The sequence below is a fragment of the Spermophilus citellus genome (assembly GCF_964194105.1).
Source record: "Spermophilus citellus genome assembly, chromosome: 1".
NCBI classification, from domain to species: domain Eukaryota; kingdom Metazoa; phylum Chordata; class Mammalia; order Rodentia; family Sciuridae; genus Spermophilus; species Spermophilus citellus.
In genome coordinates, this window is record NC_138182.1 from 228,840,320 (window position 1) to 228,860,737 (window position 20,418).

Here is a 20,418-nt window from a genome sequence, read left to right on the forward strand (position 1 = left end):
TTATAATTGAAGCCAACTTGTTGTTTGTTCAGGTAAAATTTACATACAATAAAATATATAAACTTTTAAGTATATAGCTCAAAGAGTTTTGATACAGAGAGACATTCATGTAAGTAGTACCCCAATCAAGATAGAGAACATGCTTTCATCAGAAATTTTTCTCATGCCTCTTCCTCTCCATAAACAACCTGTTCTGATTCCTGCCACCACAGATTCATTCTGCCTATTTTTGAACACAGAACACAATGAACAGACATGAAGCAAACATTGAACACAATGCTTGTGATATTCATTCGCCTTTTTAGATACACTGGCTCATTGTTTTATATGAACATACCAGTTTATTTTTTCTATCCACCTGTGGATATGCACTGGGGCTGTTTCTAGTTTGGAGCTTTTATGAATTTAGCTGCTATAAACATTCTGAATAAGTCTTTGGTGCACAAATGTTTTCATTTGAATAAGATATAGAACTGCTGGGTTTTAAGGTAGGTATATATTTGACTTTAAAAGAAACTGCCAAATATTTGTTTTCCAAAGTGGTGGTACTAACTACAATCCTATCAACAACATAAGGGTACTAACTGCTCCACACTCTTGCATGTTTGCTATCACTCTTTATATTTTTACATATTTATTTTTTGAGACACGGTCTCTCTATTTTGACCAGGCTGGCCTTAAACTATCCTCCCACTTCAGCCTACCAATAGTTGAGATTATAGGTATGCACTATCACGTTCTTAAATTTCAGTCATTTTTATGGATTATAAAATGGTTACCTCTTTGTGACTTTAATTTACATGTTCCTGATGAATAATGAAATTGTGCTTTCTGATCTTTCAAAAGTTTTTTGTAAAATGTTCACTCAAATCTTTTGCCCATTTTTTTTACTGGGATATGTTTAGTTAATTGCAGTTTTTCAAAAATTCTGTATATAATTTCTTGTATTTTATAATTACATATGTATTATAAAATTTTTGGTACATATTTCCCCCCAACAAAAATATTCTTCTATATAAACAACACTATATTTTGCAATCAGGAAATTTAACATTTATATAATACTTACATTACAAATTTTCTCATAGTCAAGGCTTGTTCTTTTTTTATTTTTGCTATTAAATGTGCAGATGTAACTTTGATAAGGTTAAATGAATCAAGTTTCTCCTTTTATGATTTATGCTTCTTATATGATCTAAGAAACTGTTACCTACACTAAGATTGAGGAGATATTTTTTTTTCTTCTAAAAGCTATAGATTTGGCTAAACATGTCAGTCTTTATAGCAAGTAAATACCACTGCCAGGGCTCTCAGATGAGGATTTTAGTAATTGTATTATTTCCCCCTAGCTTTTCATTTTGAAAAATTTCAAATCTATAGAAAAGTTGAAAGAATAAATTTTCATGTACTTCTAGATTCCCCAAATACTAAAATTTTCCCATATTTACTTTTTCTGTCTTTATCAACATGTGTGCACATGTGTTTATGCATGTGGTACCTATGCAAATGCACTTCAGATCACCTACAATATAAGGAACACAACTGATTGATGGCCCAAACTGTTGACCTTCTGGATCTAATGCCATATTCCTGTCAAGGCCAAGCTATTCCCAGATAAGCCTTGAGCACAGCACAGGTATTAATATACACCTATTCCCGCTATACATAGTAATCCTCTAACAAGTAACTTTGGCTCAAGGACTTCACATTGGCCTGATCAATCTTTTATGGAACCATTATGGCAGTCTGAGATTCTTCCTGTCCAATTCTTCCTCCAGCTTCCTTTATAGATGTCAGACCTGCACTGTGGTTTCAGTGCTCGTCCTTTATTCTTCTCTCTCGATCTTCATAGGCATTTCCTCCAAAAATTTCCCATATATCTGGGCATCTACCTTCCCAAAGACCCAAATTAATATCAGGTATGTATGAGGCTTGGATCACGAGAGTAAGTTGCAGATACTGTGACACATCAACCCTTAATACTTCAAGCATACATTTCCAAAGAATAAGGACTTTCTCCTAAATAATCAATTATGGATCACATTTAGAAAATTTTAAATTTGATACATTTTTACCTAATACCTTTAGTCCATGTTCAAATTTCTCTGACCATCCCAATGGTAATGATGCTCTCTGGAACTTTTTTTTATATCCAAGATCCAATCAAGAATCATAAATTACATTTTCTCGGCTTTTTAGAACCTTTAATCTCATCTCCCCCTACCACTGTCCCAAACATTTGTAATGCTTGCATTGTTTTTTTTTTTTTTTTCCAAATTTCAAAATGTTCTGGCCAATTGTTCCCCCGCAACCTCCAGAATGTCTTTTCATTTAGATTTCATGCTTAGATACAGGTTAATTTTTCTTTCTTGCAAGAATACTACGCAGGTAATGCTATATGCTTCTGAGTGCATTATACTGTGTTGATGTGTCCTGTTTTTAAGGAATGTTAATTCTGACCACTTAATAAAGATAATATTACAATTAATAATTTTAAGGTTTAAAGAACTAATGTGGGTTCTACATTTAACACGAAGCTGACCTTGACATTATAAGATGAAGGAGGTACCAGCTATAAAGAAGATATAACTCATCCCACTAGCAATATATTATTTATTATAAATCCATTTTCAAAATTAATTCAAGAACTTATTTATTTATGCAATACTGGTGATTGAAATCAAGGCTTCATGCATGCTAGGCAAGGGCTTTACCACTGAGCTACATCCTCAGCCCAAGAACCTTTAAGTTAACTGTTGAGAAACAATTATCAATGGGTCTCTCATGTTATGTTAGAAAAGACACTGATTCCCCTTGTTCTGGACTACATTTTCAAAAATGTTTGTATAGAAAACAATCTTGAGAAAGATATAGATAGTGCACAGTAACCAATCCGCAAAACTACAACTATCTTATATTTGATAAAGGGGCTAAAAGCATGCAATGGAGGAAGGATAGCATCTTCAACAAATGGTGCTGGGAAAACTGGAAATCCATTTGCATCAAAATGAAACTGAATCCCTTTCTCTCGCCATGCACAAAAGTTAACTCAAAATGGATCAAGGAGCTCGATATTAAATCAGAGACACGGCGTCTGATAGAAGAAAAAGTCGGCTATGATCTACATACTGTGGGGTCAGGCCCCAAATTCCTCAATAGGACACCCATAGCGCAAGAGTTAACAACCAGAATCAACAAATGGGACTTACTCAAACTAAAAAGTTTTCTCTCAACAAAAGAAACAATAAGAGAGATAAACAGGGAGCCTACATCCTGGGAACAAATCTTTACCCCACACACTTCAGATAGAGCCCTAATATCCAGAGTATACAAAGAACTCAAAAAATTAGATAATAAGATAACAAATAACCCAATCAACAAATGGGCCAAGGACCTGAACAGACACTTCTCAGAGGAGGACATACAATCAATCAACAAGTACATGAAAAAATGCTCAACATCGCTAGCAGTCAGAGAAATGCAAATCAAAACCACCCTAAGATACCATCTCACTCCAGTAAGATTGGCAGCCATTAAGAAGTCCAACAACAACAAGTGCTGGCGAGGATGCGGGGAAATGGGTACACTTGTTCATTGTTGGTGGGACTGCAAAATGGTGCAGCCAATTTGGAAAGCAGTATGGAGATTTCTTGGAAAGCTGGGAATGGAACCACCATTTGACCCAGCTATTCCCCTTCTCGGTCTATTCCCTAAAGACCTAACAAGAGCATGCTACAGGGACACTGCTATATCGATGTTCATAGCAGCACAATTCACGATAGCAAGATTGTGGAACCAACCTAGAAGCCCTTCAATAGATGAATGGATTAAAAAATGTGGCATTTATACACAATGGAGTATTACTCTGCAATAAGAAATGACAAAATCATAGAATTTGGAGGGAAATGGATGGCATTAGAGCAGATTATGCTAAGTGAAGCTAGCCAATCCTTAAAAAACAAATGTCAAATGTCTTCTTTGATATAAGGGGAGTAACCAAGGACAGGGTAGAGACGAAGAGCTGGAGAAGAAGAATAACATTAAACAGGGATGATAGGCGGGAGGGAAAGTGAGAGTTAAGGGAAATTGCATGGAATTGGAAGGTGAGCCTCAGGGTTATACACAATTACATATAAGAGGAAAGGAGGAGTAGGAGAAAAATTATATAAGTGGAAGAAACGATTTATAGTAGAGGGGATGGAGAGAGAGAAGGGAAGGGGAGGGGAGGGGAGGGGTGAGGGGACAGTGGAGAATGGGATAGACAGCAGAATACATCAGTCACTAGAAAGGCAATTTGTAAATCAATGGAAATGTAACTGATGTGACACAGCAATCTGTATACGGGGTAAAAATGGGAGTTCATAACCCACTTGAATCAATCTGTGAAATATGGTATATTAAGAACTATGTAATGTTTTGAACAACCAACAATAAAATAAAATAAAATTTAAAAAAAAAGATATAGATAGTGTCTCCCTCTATAGCAAAAGGCAGTTTTGCTTATAACCTTGAAAAATAATGTCTCCCTGCAAAGCAAAGAGTAGGACTACTTGTTGTACATTATATAAAATATTTCTGTTCTCTAAGCACAGGAATCCTCTTAACCCATTACATGTGCAGCTGCCTCCTAACTCCTTTCATGTCACTCCCTAGAAACTGGTACTTGAGAAATCAGCACAAGTAAATGATGATACCCTGGCCGTTCCTACTTCTGTAACTAAAAACATCCTTTTTCTACCACTCATGAATCTTTTGTCTTCAGCCAATCATGAAACTAGGGCAGGTTAACTTGTTAGCTTGAAAGTAACGGGAACCTCAGGACCTTCCCAGTTTTTTTTTCCCCCAATAATAGGATTTGAACTCAGGGCCTCAAACAAGGTAAACGAGCACTCTTCTACTGAGCTACATTCCAAGACCCTTTTTTAAATTTCCTCTTGAGATAGAACATCACTAAATTACCCAGGCTGTCCTAGAATCTGCAAACCTCCTGTCTCAGTTTCCCAAGTAGCTGAGCCTACAGGCATGTGCCCCACTTGCCCTTCACAGTTCTTGACACTTAATTATATTTCCTACAAGTAAACTCTCCTTCCACTATGAAAGATCCAAGATCACATACAGATCACATTTCAATATGAAATTCCAACTTCCTTTGATTTATTTGAACACATCAAATAAAAGATTATAGTTAACTAATTCCAATACAGTCTATATTTTTTTACACCATGGTATTCTATCTTCATTTTGGCAATATTTTTTACCTCTACACCAGCAGAGGCATCAAATACAGCGACTGCACCATCCAACACTCTAAGGCAGCGCTCAACCTCCAATGTGAAGTCCACATGACCTAAGAAAAAAATGAGAATTATTTAAAACTCTTTTTAAAAAACAAAAATAGCAAGGCATGGTGGTGCATATCTACAATCCCAACTTAATGAGGCCCTAAGCAACACAGCAAGTCCCTGTCTCAAAATAAAAATGAAAATAAATAAGTAGGGTTAGGGATGTAGCTCAGTGGTTAAGCGCCCCTGGGTTCAATCCTTAGTACCAAAAAAAAAAAAAAAAAAAAAAAAGTGTGTGTGCATGAATACATACCAATATATATATGCCTACATACATATACCAATAAGAAAAGTCTGTATACACATATATACATACGCAAACATGTGTGTGTGTACATATATATATGCATATGTATATATGGACATACACATGCATCTGTAGATTCAATGAATCACGGACTGAAAATATTCTGAAAGAAAAAACTGTTGTACTGAACATGTACAGACTTCTTTCCTTGTCATTATTTCCAAAGCAACACAGTATAACAACTACTTACTTATTAAGTATTTACAATATTATTAGCTATAAGTATATGAGAGGATATATTTAGGATATATGCAAATTTATGCAATTTATATAAGGGATTTAAACATCTGCAGATTTGGGCATCTGCAGGGGTCCTACAATCAATTCCTCATGAATACTGAGGGACAACTACACATACCCTGGAATACTACATCATCTTACAAAGGAAGGAAATCCTGTTGCATGCTACAACATGGATGATCCTTGAGGACTTTATGCTCAGTGAAATAAATCCAGCACAAAAGGACAAATACTATATGATTCCACTTATTTGAACTAACTAAAGTAGTCAAGTCACAGATAAAGGGGAGAAATTGTTTAATGGGTGCCAAGTTTTGGTTCTGTAAGATAAAATAGTTCTGGACATTTTTTCACAGCTATGTGAATATACATAACATTACTAAACTATATATTTTAAAGTGGTTCAAATAGTAAATTTTATATATTTCTTACCACAATAAAAACAAAAACAAAAACCTCAACACCAAAAAACCCAAATGATGCAATGTCTCTGTACTGGTAAAAACAGTACCATACCTGGTGTATCAATCAGATTGATTCTATACCCCTTCCAATCAAACGTAACAGCAGCTGACTGAATAGTAATGCCTCTTTCTCTCTCCTGAGCCATGAAATCTGTCACTGTGTCTCCATCATCAACATCTAAACAGAAAAAAAGTCATAGTTTAGTTTTAATGATAAGTTTAGTTTTAATTACACAGTTTAATTTGCTTTAAGAAAAAATCTTTTCCCAAATATTTGGCTTATTAATATAGAGCTCTTCATCTTTCTCTATGTAAATCCTCATTCTAGAAAAAGCTTTTTTAAAAAGAGAGTCCATGCAAATATTTCAAAGTTAAAAAAAAAAAACAAAACTCTGAAATACTTCTGGTATTTCAAACATTTTGAAGAAGGAATACTTAATCTACATAATCTATACTAAACCGTACACTTTAAAATGGTTAAAATTTGGGCTGGGGCTGTAGCTCAGTGGCAGAGTGCTTGCCTAGCATGCGTGAGGCACTGGGTTCGATCCTTAGCACCACATAAAAATAAACAAATAAAATAAAGGCATTCTGTCCACCTACAACTACAAAAAAAAATTTTTAAAAAGTGGTTAAAATGTCATGAATTTTACACCCAAAAATTGTTGAAACTTTTTTACAATTAAAAAAATGACAGGGGCTGGGGTTGTGGCTCAGTGGTAGAGTGCTCGCATAGCATGCACGAGGACTGGGTTTGATCCTCAGCACCACATAAATGTAAAATAAAGATATTGTGTCCACCTAAAACTTAAAAATCAATAAATATTTTTTAAAAAATGACGATTTGAAAATCAACCCTTACTACAGGTAGGTAGTCTGAGGATATGAGGGAAGGATTACTAAAAGTTTTATGACACAATGGAGGAAACCTAGCAAGGTTCCACTTTTTCTGTCGTATGTCCATTTACATAAGAGAAATTCTATGAGAAATTCGAATGGCTGCACATTTAGCAACCTATCATCAAGAACATTCAAATCCTGGAGTTCTTGAGTCCTCCATAAATATTAAGTCTCAGCCAATGCCAAGAGTCTAGAGAAATAGTTCCCAATGTGGTGCATATTATAAACTAGACCTTCTGAATGTTCCAGAGAGGGGTTAGGGAATCATTATTTAAAAACCAAACAAACAAACAAACAAAAGTTCTACATGAAGATCCATGCCTAGCCAAGAACCACAATTTCCACGTTACAATTACAAAATAAATTCTACATTTAGATGAATACTACTATTATTGGTTAATAATAAACAAAATCCTTTCTTTTTATATATGAGAATCTTTGGTTAACTTTCCAATTCTTTCCTTCTAGAAACCAGATAATAGAAGGATGTCAACTTACTAGGCGAAACAGTAAAAAAATAACTTCTGACTGGTAAACTAAATGTGAATTGAGAAGAACTATTACTTGGAAATAAATAACTTGAGCTTGCCCAAGGGCGTATGGCATGTCCCTTATCTCCAACCTGGAAATTGCCTATGGAGTTGTAACAAGAGATATTCATTCTTATGGAGGACGAGTTTTCTAAACTAGGGTAGCTCTCATAGAAAGAAAAACTCATGTTGTTGGTAAGCTACAGTTTCTGTCTTATATCCTTTTAAGTAGATCAGTACTAGATGGGACTCAAAACAGTCTTGTGAGTCTGAATGTTTAACTGAATCTAAAAAGACCCTTTAGTGGGTATTGCAACTACCTTATCTTCATGTTGTGGTTTAGGCATCAGTGACTCCATACCATACTCAAATTCTCTATGTTGACTTCTTAATCAAAATATTTTCCATTGATGCTTTGGCTAATAGGGATAGGGAGAGGAGGAATCCATTCTAACCTCCCAGTGATCTTGTATATCCAGAATAGTACAATATTCTTTCTGTTGTGGTAGTTTTGCCTGCATCAATATGAGCCATAATTCCAATATTACGGATTCTGTTTAAAAAGAATTTTTAAAAAGGCATTATGAAGTGTACTTTAATAAAACTGTAAAATCAAAATATCTATGCTATGCAAAATTCAAAGTTGGTTAGTATTTTTCTTTTCTTTTCTTGGTACTGGGATTGAACCCAGAGGAATTTTATAACAGAGCTATACCTCTGGCACTTTCTAATTTTTTAGTTTGTGAGAAGGTATAAGTTACAGAGGCTGGCCTCATACTTGTGATTCTCCCTGCCTCAGCCCTCCTGAGTTGCTAAGATTACAATGCATCACCAAGCCTAGCAAAGTGGGTTATTATTTATATAATTACATATAATTACAGAAAAACTAGAAAAATGAAAAACAGATTTAGTGTATATTCTATAACATTATCTGGTAAAACAACTAAATAACAAAAGGGCCAGCTATAACCTTGAGAATACCTTATGCTCATTTCTATGAAAAGTGTACTGTTGTTACTCATAAAATTTTAAATTGAGAAAAAAAAAATCACTTTTTTGGGGGTGGGTGGGTAACTGGGGATTTAACCCAGGTTTGCTTAAACACTGAGCCATATCCCCATTCCTTTTTTATTTATTATTTATTTTAATACAGAGTCTCATTAAGTTGCGCAGAGCCTTGCTAAGTTGCTGGGGCTAGCTTTGAACTTGAAATCCTCCTACCCTCGGTTTCTAGAGCTGCTTGGATTACAGACATGCACCACCACACCTGGCAAGAAAATAATTTCTAAGATATATATCAACTATTTATAGCTAGCTAGGGTAGAAAATCATAGAAATTACAGTGTGCATGAATAATGCCCATCAAAGAAACTTGTAACTTTTCTCAAGAGCTTATAGAAAAAAAAGCAATTATAGTACTTACTTAGCTATAGGAGGATTAATGACTGAATGAAGAGATTTGATATCATTTCCTATTGAGCCTAATGAAAAGAAGATTAAAATTGAATTGTTAAAAATCAAATTTTCCTTGAATTTACAAATAAAAATTTTTAAATAAATACTGTGACTGTAAATAAAGTAAAATTCAAGCCAAATAAAATTCAATAACTAAAATTTACATTCCTACAACTGGTAAAGAAAAAGCTATGGTAATTTACAATTGTACAAGGTAAAAGTTTTTAAACATCAGTTTCTAGATCATATTCTTAAAAAAATACAGATTTACTCTTTGTCACCTACTAAACCTCTATTTATAGAATTGTACAATTGGAATTAGTGTTCATAATGGTAACAGTAAGGGACTAGTAGATCCTCAATCAAAAAACAATTTTAAATGCCCAGTCCTAGATGCATTTCCTAAGGCTTGAAGAGGCCAGAGTGATTCTCATGTGAGGTGATAATTAATGTTTGTACAATGAGGAACCTTCCTTACTTCAATAATCTTAGGAACCATACCTTTTTTTTTTTTTTACCCATATGATTTATTTTTATTTTTTTTTAGTCATACATGACAGCAAAATGTATTTTGACATATAATACACACATGGAATGTACATACATCAATCATATTGTTAATTCTATTCTGCTGCTTTCCTATCCTCCCTACTTCCCCCCTCCTCTCCCATCCTTTCTCTCTATCCAATCTAATGTGACACACTTTTTTTTCTTTTTCTCATTACAACATCATATATGTATTCTGTATAACAATAAGGTTCTCCTTCCATCTTCCGTGCAACTCCCCTTCTCCCTCTTTTTCCCCTCCCACCTCTCTTCCCTATTTAGTGGTAGTCTTCTTCTCATGCTCTTCCTCCCTATCCCATTTTGAGTCCCCCCTTTATATCAGAGAAGACATTCGGCATTTGTTTTTTAGGGATTGGCTAACTTTACTTAGCATAATCTGCTCTAATGCTATCCATTTGCCTGCAAATGCCATGATCTTTTATTTTTTAGTGCTGAGTAATATTCAATTGTGTATAAATGCCACATTTTTTAATCCATTCATCTATTGAAGGGCATCTAGGTTGGTTCCACATTCTAGCTATTGTGAATTGTGCTGCTATAAACATTGACGTGGCTGTGTCCCTGTAGTATGCTCTTCTTAGGTCTTTTGGGTATAGTCCGAGAAGGGGAATAGCTGGGTCAAATAGTGGTTCCATTCCCAGCTTTCCAAGGAATCTCCATACTGCTTTCCAAATTGGCTGCACCAATTTTCAGTCCCACCAGCAATGTATGAGTGTACCTTCCCGCCCCGCCCCCCCATATCCTCACCAGCACTTATTGTTGTTTGACTTCATAATGGCTGCCATTCTTATTGGAGTGAGATGGTATCTTAGAGTAGTTTTTATTTGCATTTCTGATTGCTAGAGATGGTGAGCATTTTTTCATGTATTTGTTGATTGATTGTATATCCTCTTCTGAGAAGTTTCTGTTCAAGTCCTTGGCCCATTTGTTGATTGGGTTATTTGCTTTTTTGTTGTTTAACTTTTTGAGTTCTTTGTATTCTCCTGAGATTAGAGCTCTATCTGATGTTTGAGGGGTAAAAATTTGTTCCCAGGATGTAGGCTCCCTATCCACCTCACATATTATTTCTCTTGCTGAGAAAAAACTTTTTAGTTTGAATTCGTCCCATTTGTTGATTCTTGGTTTTAACTCTTGTGCTATAGGTGTCTTATTAAGAAATTTGGGGCCTGCCCCCCCGTGATGAAGATTAGGGCCAACTTTATCTTCTATTAAATGCAGAGTCTCTGGTCTGATTCCTAGCTCCTTGATCCATTTTGAGTTGACTTTTGTGCATGGTGAGAGAAAGGGATTCAATTTCATTTTGTTGCATATGGATTTCCAGTTCTCCCAGCACCATTTGTTGAAGATGCTATCCTTTCTCCATTGCATGTTTTTAGCACCTTTGTCTAATATAAGGTAGTTGTAATTTTGTGGATTTGTCTCTGTGTCCTCTCTTTTGTACCATTGGTCTACCAACCTGTTTTGGTGCCAGTACCATGCTGTTTTTGTTACAATTGCTCTATAGTATAGTTTAAAATCTGGAATTGCAATACCACCAATTTCACTCTTCCTGCTTATAATTACTTTAGCTATTCTGAGTCTCTTGTTTTTCCAGATGAATTTCATGATTGCTTTTTCTATTTCTGCAAGGAATGTCATTGGGATTTTGATGGGAATTGCATTGAATCTGTAAAGTGCTTTTGGTAATATGGCCAACTTAATAATATTAATTCTACCAATCCATGAGCAAGGTAAATCCTTCCATATTCTAAGGTCTTCTTCTATTTCTTTCTTCAGGGTTCTGTAGTTTTCATTGTATAGCTCTTTCACCTCTTTTGTTAAGTTGATTCCCAGGTACTTTATTTTTTTCGAGGATATTGTGAATGGAGTAGTTGTCCTCATTTCTATTTCAGAGAATTTGTCACTGATATACAGGAATGCCTTTGATTTATTGGTATTGATTTTATGTCCTGCCACTTTGCTGAATTCATTTACTAGTTCAAGAAGTTTCTTGGTTGAATTTTTTAGATCTGCTAGGTATAGGATCATGTCATCGGCAAATAGTGCTAATTTAAGTTCTTCTTTTCCTATATTTATGCCTTTAATTTCTTTCATCTGTCTAATTGCTCTGGCTAGTGTTTCAAGAACTATGTTGAATAGAAGTGGTGAGAGAGGGCATCCCTCTCTTGAGGAATCATATACCTTTAAGGATGGCTTAGGAGATATCACTGAACAGAAGCTGTAGTAATCTAATACTTCTAAAAAGCCAAATAGCATTTTACATAAAAAAATAAAGTACATAATGACCAATTTCATACTTATGAAAGCTTAGTAAGTAATATTAAAGCAACAACACAGTCAAATGTGTAAATTTAATCTGTATCTTCCTGCTATTTAAACCACTTCTTCCAAATTTCTATAAGAATTTATATTATTTTTCAAATCTCATCGCAGTCTGAAGATCAAAAGAAAATCTATTCTGCTAAATCCTTTATACACACAAATAATGTAGCCATTACACTTTCATGTCCTTGTAAGTCAACAACAAATCAGTATTTTTACTCTATTCTCACCTAACAAAGAGGTAATGAGAACAGCAACACTATACTAGTGTTATGGAGTCTACCTTGTTTGCTTATTTCAAACATAGGAAGGACATTAGGAGTTAATTACCTCCTCAGCTTTCCAGCTTCTAATAGCCATATGTCTAAGCTATTCTAGATAAATATTTAATAAGAACTACTTCTAAGAACCTACAAGCCTCTTCTGACAGAAAACATCTTTGCATAAAAACCAGAAATGAACTAGAAAATAAATATTTTGTGGCAAAGGCACTCTACAGTAGGCTCACATGCTAAACTTATCTGCTAGCTATTAAAGCCACCAACCCTCCCTTTGCTCAGCTCATCATCACGTCCAGCAGTTGAGGAGCACAACTTTGCTGGTAACCCTTCCTCTCATCTATCAGAATACTCCTATTCCTCATAATCTCAGGAAAATAGCCGAAAAGTAAATAATAATTGGAGACCCCTAAAAAGGGAGATTTTTACAAACAAAAGAAAGTGAAAGATAATCAGAAACAGAACAGAGAAAGCAAGCAGCTGAGGTAAAATGAGAATTCTAACATTTGTACCTGGTAAGGAACTGTAATTTCTTCCAAAAAGTACATGCAGTTCTGATTTTTTTAAACTTGCTCTTCTTTTACAGCAGCACATATTCTAGTAAGAAGAAAAAGAAACTTGATATTAATTTTATTTTAGCATTACAAATTATTATTACAGTGGTTTATCCTTGTAACTATGCTTTGCCAGAAAATATTTTGCATCACCTTATAGTGCCAATTTACTAATTCCAATTATTTTAAAAAGTAATGACCCAAATTTATACTACAAAAAAGAATAAGGAATAAATTAAAACTGATTTACTCTTTTTAGCTGATCTTAAAACAATGGTTCTCCTAGACCTTCATCATTGGCATGAAGTAGGAACTTATCTGGAATGCAAACTCTCAGGCTCTTTCAGACAAGAAAATCTAACTCTTGTGTACAGGATATAGCAATCTGGTTTCAACAAGCACTCTGGGTAATTCTGATAGCTACAGTTTGAAAACCAGGACACTTATGTTTACATAAAGGAATTAAAAATACTTTAAAAGGTTATCTATCTTCCCCTGGATAAATATTGGTTCTCTTCTATAGCTGCTAGGAGTTTGTGGAGAGTCATGAACTTCAAAACCATTTGCTGTTTTTAGGATTTAAAATAGCAATTACACATGAGAATCACCTAGAAAACACTGGGTACAGAAAGGAAAGGAGAGTTGGGGTAACTGGGCAGTAGCATGTTTTCAAGTTTCCCCAGGGCAGCACTGCAACGGAAAATCCCTGAGTTGGAAGAGATCTACATAAGACCAAGAAAGCATTTGTTTCCCTTCTCTTCTTGGAATGTTCTCAAGTCAACATGGATATTCTCCACCCTAATGCACCCCTAGACTACTAGAGACAGACTTAACAGCTGTCAATATATTGGGAACTATTAGAATGTATAATGATTTGGGGCTTTATTTTTTTTTTTTGTACCAGGGATTGAACTCAGGGGCACTCAATCACTGAGCCAAGCTTGTCTACCATGCTTGAGGCCCCAGGTCCAAATCCCAGTATCACAAAATCAGCCCTATTTTGTATTTTATTTAGAGACAGGATCTCACTGAGTTGCTTAGCGCCTCACAGTTGCTGAGGCTAGCTTTGAACTTGAGATCATCCTGCCTCAGTCTAGGAACACAGGTGTGCATCACCAAGTCCAGCACATAATCTGCTTTTTATGCTACTGTGGAATGAATACCTGTGCCTTCTATATTATTTATTGAGTTTCTGGTAATAATACACTTTTATCCTAAGAAAATATTTCAGAGCACAAACTCAATACTATTTAAATTTCTACTGCATAATAACTGGGATAAGAAGATTCAGCAACTACATGTCTCAAGGTACATAATCTGAAAGTATAGTCAATAAAAATACTGAAGAAAACTGTGCATCTCCTTGAGCCACTTACTGACATTAAAAGTGTACAAATATAGATTTATTTTTTAAATGCTGCAAAGATGATTTTAAAGTAGCAAAAATTAATTTATAGTCTAATGATAAGGAAGCTTCTTCTATGTTAAAGGTTCTCCTATACTTCCTGTTTAGTCACTGCTGGAAGAGAAATAAGTCAGACAAATTTCAGTCTCTTATCTAGTTTAATAAAGAGTATAGTTTCATTTGAGGATTAACATTTCTAAAGTATATTAAAGATACGCCAGTTTACAAAATAATTTATAGTATTTTGAAGGGAATTCAGAAGTTAAATCGGAGCTTAAAGACTAAGACAGGGGCGGGGGTTGTGGCTCAGCTGTAGAGCACTCACCTAGCATGTGCAAGGTGCTGGGTTCGATCCTCAGCACCACATAAAAAATAAATAAATAAATAAAACAAAGGTATAAAAAAATTTAAAAAAACTAATGAGATATACTGGGCCTTTAGGAGTAAAATAACTGAGATTGTTACATTTAATTTTATAAGAAAAGCTTACATTAATGTGCAAACTGGATATTTTCTGATGATTCACTGCAAATATCCTCAAGTAGGCCAACATCTTGATCCTCTGTTATTCTCTGAAAAAAATATACAAAATCATAAAACTAAATTTATATATTACAAGTCTGTAAGACATATAAGTCTTATATAAGGTAAAAATGTATTACTCTTAGAAAATAGGAATGATTTTAGGTATCAAAAACTCAATGTATCATTCAAAAATTAAAATTCTGACTAAATATGAGAAGATTCGTTTTTTAAATTTTTATTTATTTACTTATTTGTTCTAATTTGTTATACATGACAGCAGAATACATTTCAGTTCATAGTGCACAAATGGAGAACAATTTTTCATTTCCCTGATTGTACACAAAGTAGAGTCACACCATTGTTGTCTTCATACATGTACTTCGATAATGATGTCCATCTCATTCCACCACCTTTCCTACTCCCATGACCCCTCCCTCCCCATTGCCCTAGCCAGAGTTCCTCCATTCCGCCCAAAGTTCCTCCATTCCTCCCACCCTCATTATAAAAAAATAAAATTTTTTTAAACATTTATTTTTTAGAAGTGGTTGGACACAATACCTTTATTTTATTTATCCCAGCCCTTCATTTATTTATTTTTATGTGGTGCTAAGGATTGAACACAGGGCCTCACACGTGCTAGATGAGCGCTCTACCACTGAGCCACAACTCCAGCCAGAGAAATAAGATTCTTAAACTTAAAATGATCTTTATTTTTTCATACACTTTAATTCTTAAGGAAAGATAGAGATATTATTGAAATCCATTTATTGAAATTGCAAAAACACCATACCAACCAAAGTACATTTTTATGTAAATATACAGAATGAAGTATAAAAATAATTTGTACCCACCCCTGCCTAGGAGAAACTGGCAATTATTTTGCTTTCCAAAGACTAGGAGGCGGGCTGGGGATGTGGCTCAAGCGGTAGTGCGCTCGCCTGGCATGCGTGTGGCCCTGGTTCGATCCTCAGCACCACATACAAACAAAGATGTTGTGTCCGCCGAAAACTAATAAATAAATAAATAAATATTTTTTTAAAAATTCTCTCCCTCTCTCTCTCTCTTAAAAAAAAAAAAAAAAAAAGACTGGAATCTAGTGGGTAGAGGCCTAATATTCCAGTAGATAGATGCTGCTAAATATCCTACAATCAGGGCAGTCTCCTTTGACTTAAGAATTATATGCTCCAAAATGTCAATTGTGTCAAAGCTGAGACACCTTGCAAATCAATGATTCTCAAACTATTCACTGGGTACAGTGGCACACTCCTGTAATCCCAGCTATGAGAGGCTGAGGTAGTAGGATCACAAGCTCAAGACCAGCCTTGGTAACTCAGCAAGACCCTATCAAAAATTCAACATTAAAAAGGGCTGGACTAATTAGAACAAATTATATATGTTTTTCCTTTTTTCAAAAGGGCTGGGATGTAGCTCAGTGGTAGAGAGCTTGTCTAGCATGCTTGAGGCCCCAGGTCCAAATCCCAGTATTACAAAATCCTACAATTTAGGAACCCCTAAGATTTCTAAGACTTTTCAAAGGTCAAAACTATTTTCATTATAATGCCAAAAGACTGGTCTTTCAGGAAGCTGGGGCTGTAGCTCAGTGACAGAGCACTTACCTAGCATGTGGGAAGCACTGGGTTCGATCCTCAGCACCACATAAAAATAAATAAATAAAATAAAAGTAAAAAAAGAAAAAGATGGGTCTTTTCACAGTATTGACATTTGCACTGGTTATGAAATGGGTAAAACAGGGACACCTTGGTATGAATCTAGGCACTGGCAGCAAAATATACTGCTAGTCATTATATTCTTCACCATAAAACAATCGGCTTTTTAAAAAAGTAGCAATAGTGCACTCGCCTGGCATGCGCAGGGTGCTGGGTTCGATCCTCAGCACCACATAAAAATAAAATAAAGATGTTGTATCCACCGAAAACTAAAAAAAATGAATTTTAAAAATTCTATCTCTCCAAAATCATGGAATTTGCAGGGAAATGGATGGCATTAGAGCAGATTATGCTAAGTGAAGCTAGCCAATCCTTAAAAAACAAATGCCAAATGTCTTCTTTGATATAAGGAGAGCAACTAAGAACAGAGCAGGGAGGAAGAGCATGAGGAAAAGATTAACATTAAACAGAGAGGAGTGGTGGGAGGGAAAGGGAAAGAGAAGGGAAACTGTATGGAAAGGGAAGGAGACCCTCATTGTTACACAAAATTACATATAAGAGGTTGTGAGGGGAAAGGGGGAAAAAAAAACAAGGGAGAGAATTGAACAACAGCAGATGGGGTAGAGAGGGAAGTGGGAGGGGAGGGGAGCGGGGATAGTAGGGGATAGGAAAGGTAGCAGAATACAACAGTCACTAATATGGCATTATGTAAAAATGTGGATGTGTAACCAATGGGATTCTGCAATTTGTATTTGGGGTAAAAATGGGAGTTCATAACCCACTTGAATCAAAAGATGATACGTCATGAGCTTTGTAATGTTTTGAACAACCAATTAAAAAAATCTCTCTCTCTCTTTAAAATAAATAAATAAATAAAAATAAAAGTTTCAATTAAGAATATCCTTGATGAGGCAGTAAAAATTCTTAATTTTATTATATCTCAACCCTTGAAAACACACTCAAGGGTACCTATTTGATAGGGAAATCAAATAGGATGCACAAAATGCAGTTGCAAGCTGCATTTGCTAATTTTTTTTCACTGAACACCATTTATTTAAAAAAATGCTATTCAAACTTGGATATTTTGTAGACTTTTTCTTTAAAATGATAATTCACTTCAAAGGAAGCAATTGATAGTATTTACTGCCAGTGATCAAGTTCAAGCTTTCAAATGATAACAGAACCTTGAAAAACTGGCATCTGTCACTGTAGGCTTGACAGCCTAACTTAAAAGATATTCATGAAGAAATCAATGGTGATACTAATGAATTGACTTTTTTGATATGACTTAATGATATGTGTATTTGGAAGGTTTCATAACTCAGTAAATAGAGATTTCCCAATCAATACATTGTTTCCAAAATCATGCTTGAATAAAAGATCTATTCTAAAATACAATAGACACAAATACAAAAGAGCACAAAAGATTCACTAATATAATTTGATTCTATATTGTAACTAATCTTTATGAAACTATTATTTGTCAAAGTCTAAAATAGTATCAAAGATGTCCACAATTTTTTGCAAAGGCCATTAAAATACTCATCTTTTCCAACCATACATCAATATCATTATATGCTTTTGATCACCACAATTTCAAGACTGGGTATCTACTATATACTTTTGGTAGACTTAACAAAATAGTGATGAAATCCAATTTGATTACTGACACATATACAGGAAATACTGTTTTTAAAAAATATTTTTAGTTATAGACAGGCAAATACCTTTATTTTATTTATTCATTCATTCATTCATTCATTCATTCATTTTGAACTCAGGGCACTTGACCACTGAGCCACATCCCAGCCCTTCATTTATTTATTTTTATGTGGTGCTGAAAATCGAACCCAGTGCTTCACACGAGCTAGGGAAGCGCTCTACCACTGAGCTCCAACCCCAGCCCCAGGAAATAGTTTTTTAAGAGAACATTTTGCTAGCATTGATTTGTTTGGCCCATTTTTATCCCACAATAATAGATGAAAGTAAGAACAAATGATAAACAACATAGCCATATCTTTGCCTTCCCTATTTTATACAAATCAAGGAGTGCTAATTGCTCATCCTTTAAAACTTCACTTACTTTCTCCTCCTGATTCAGAAAGAAAAAGGTAATTAATGATTTAGGAAATTATAAATGAAAACATATATTAATTTAAACCAACTAATTAAATTTTCCACAATCTAATAAAAGAACTATAACAACAGAAAACAATAAGGATAAATCTCAAATGTTAGGGGAAAAAAATCTATACAAACTTATCCCATCTGGTTTCAATTATGTCAAGAATATATAGGTAAAACTAATCCATTATGTTAGAAATCAGGATAGTGTTTACTCTTGGGAGTGCTAATAACCAGAAAGAAGGAAGAGGTAGGCTCTGGGACACAAGTTAAAGTAATTTCTTGATCTGGGTGCCGCCCACACTAATATGTTCGGGTTTTAAAAACCCACTGAAATGTTCATATACAGTATACACATTTTTCCACATTGTTACACTACAAAAGTCTTACCAAAAAAAAAAAAAAAAAGATTGAAACTAGGTTTAGAATCAGAGATATTGCTGGAGTCCCAAGTCTTCTAAAATCTTGGATAAATCACTTAAAATCTCTGCACTTCAGTATTTCACACAGCACACCACAGGATTTGGCCTAAGAATTCTTATTCAATAAGAACTGTCTACCTTTGCCTTCTAGGTGTTGGGGTTAAAGCAATGAACAAAAGCAAATAAGCTGTGTCTTCATACTGCCCCTATTGTACTCAAGGGATGCAGATAAACAAAGAGAATAAATAAAATACACAGTATTTTCTATGGTGATAGGTGGAATTAAGCAAGATAAGGGAACTCCAGCACAACTGTAAGGTCAAGAAAGTTCTTACTAAAATGATGACATTTAAGCAAAGACCTAAAGTAGGTAGGGAAGGCAATGGGAAGGGAAGCATACTCAAAGTAGAGGGATTATATAATTTATTGCACGTGAAAATACACTTAAGCTAGTTAGTATTAGGTCTGTTTTAAAGTAAGATTCCATTAAGAAGATGGAGCCTTACATCCAAAGCACTGTTTTAATGAAATGAATACTCTCCTTTGGTACAGTTATTTTTCCTCCAATAAATGAAAAAGGTTTCAAACTATAGACTAATTAAGAGAACTTCGGTGCAAAATAAAAAGGTAAAACTAACAACGTTCTTAAATGTACTTTCTTGTGAATTATTTCCCTGGTGTTACTGAAGGGGCACTGCAAAGCAAGTCCACCCAGGTCTTCCTCCAATGCACCAAAAGGTCTCAGAAAATTCCGGAATTAGTCCTGAAATTCCAGAAAACCAATAGTCTATTTCTTTTCTGGCAGTTGATAAACTCCAATAATTTTACTTTCCCATACAATAAACTTTCATTCTTCTATATTCTATATCCTTAATTGTACATACATTATAATGACAGGAGGAAACATCAGTCATCCTCGCTGAAGAATAGAGGAAAAAACGTCCATAAATGAGGAGAAATCTAGGAGCGGTGGGCAAGAGGCCCTGCCGTCCATCTCTGTGGCTGGCTCCGTCAGAAGCAGCCAGGAAGGTCAGCAGTTCCCAGCGCCGGGCAGGGTCACAGACACACGTAGTCTCTCGGGGCGGTACCCACCTTGCACTCTGTCGTGCACTAGAGGCCACCTTCTTTTCGAAAGGTTGTAAGGAGCAAGAGGCACCGACTACTTTCAAGTCTGCAATGGCCCCACGTTTCAACCAACTCAGCGTCCACCCTCTTACCAACCAGAGAACCTAGATTCCTATCCTTCTGACTCCTCAGGCAGCTTCTCTTCGGCACTTCCGGCGGTGCATCAACCAAATACCGCCTACCAGCAACTT

The 20,418-nt window shown here is 35.1% G+C and overlaps 1 protein-coding gene across 9 annotated transcripts in view; it reads right to left on the reverse strand.

Annotated features, from left to right (window-relative positions):
- GFM2 (GTP dependent ribosome recycling factor mitochondrial 2) overlaps positions 1-20,384 on the reverse strand; it is a 63,184-nt gene extending 42,800 nt beyond the window's left edge. For 5 of the 9 annotated variants that reach the window (XM_081310374.1, XM_081310372.1, XM_081310368.1 and 2 more), the window contains exons 1-7: positions 20,195-20,378; positions 14,855-14,936; positions 12,918-13,002; positions 9,207-9,264; positions 8,239-8,336; positions 6,406-6,531; positions 5,259-5,347 (exon numbers count right to left, since the gene is read on the reverse strand). In XM_081310374.1, coding sequence (XP_081166500.1) covers positions 5,259-5,347; positions 6,406-6,531; positions 8,239-8,336; positions 9,207-9,264; positions 12,918-13,002; positions 14,855-14,917 — 519 coding nt within the window. In that variant the 5' untranslated portion in view covers positions 14,918-14,936; positions 20,195-20,378. The other 4 variants (XM_081310369.1, XM_081310370.1, XM_081310376.1 and 1 more) reach the window with 4 other exon arrangements.
- Between the last annotated feature and the right edge of the window lie 34 nt (positions 20,385-20,418).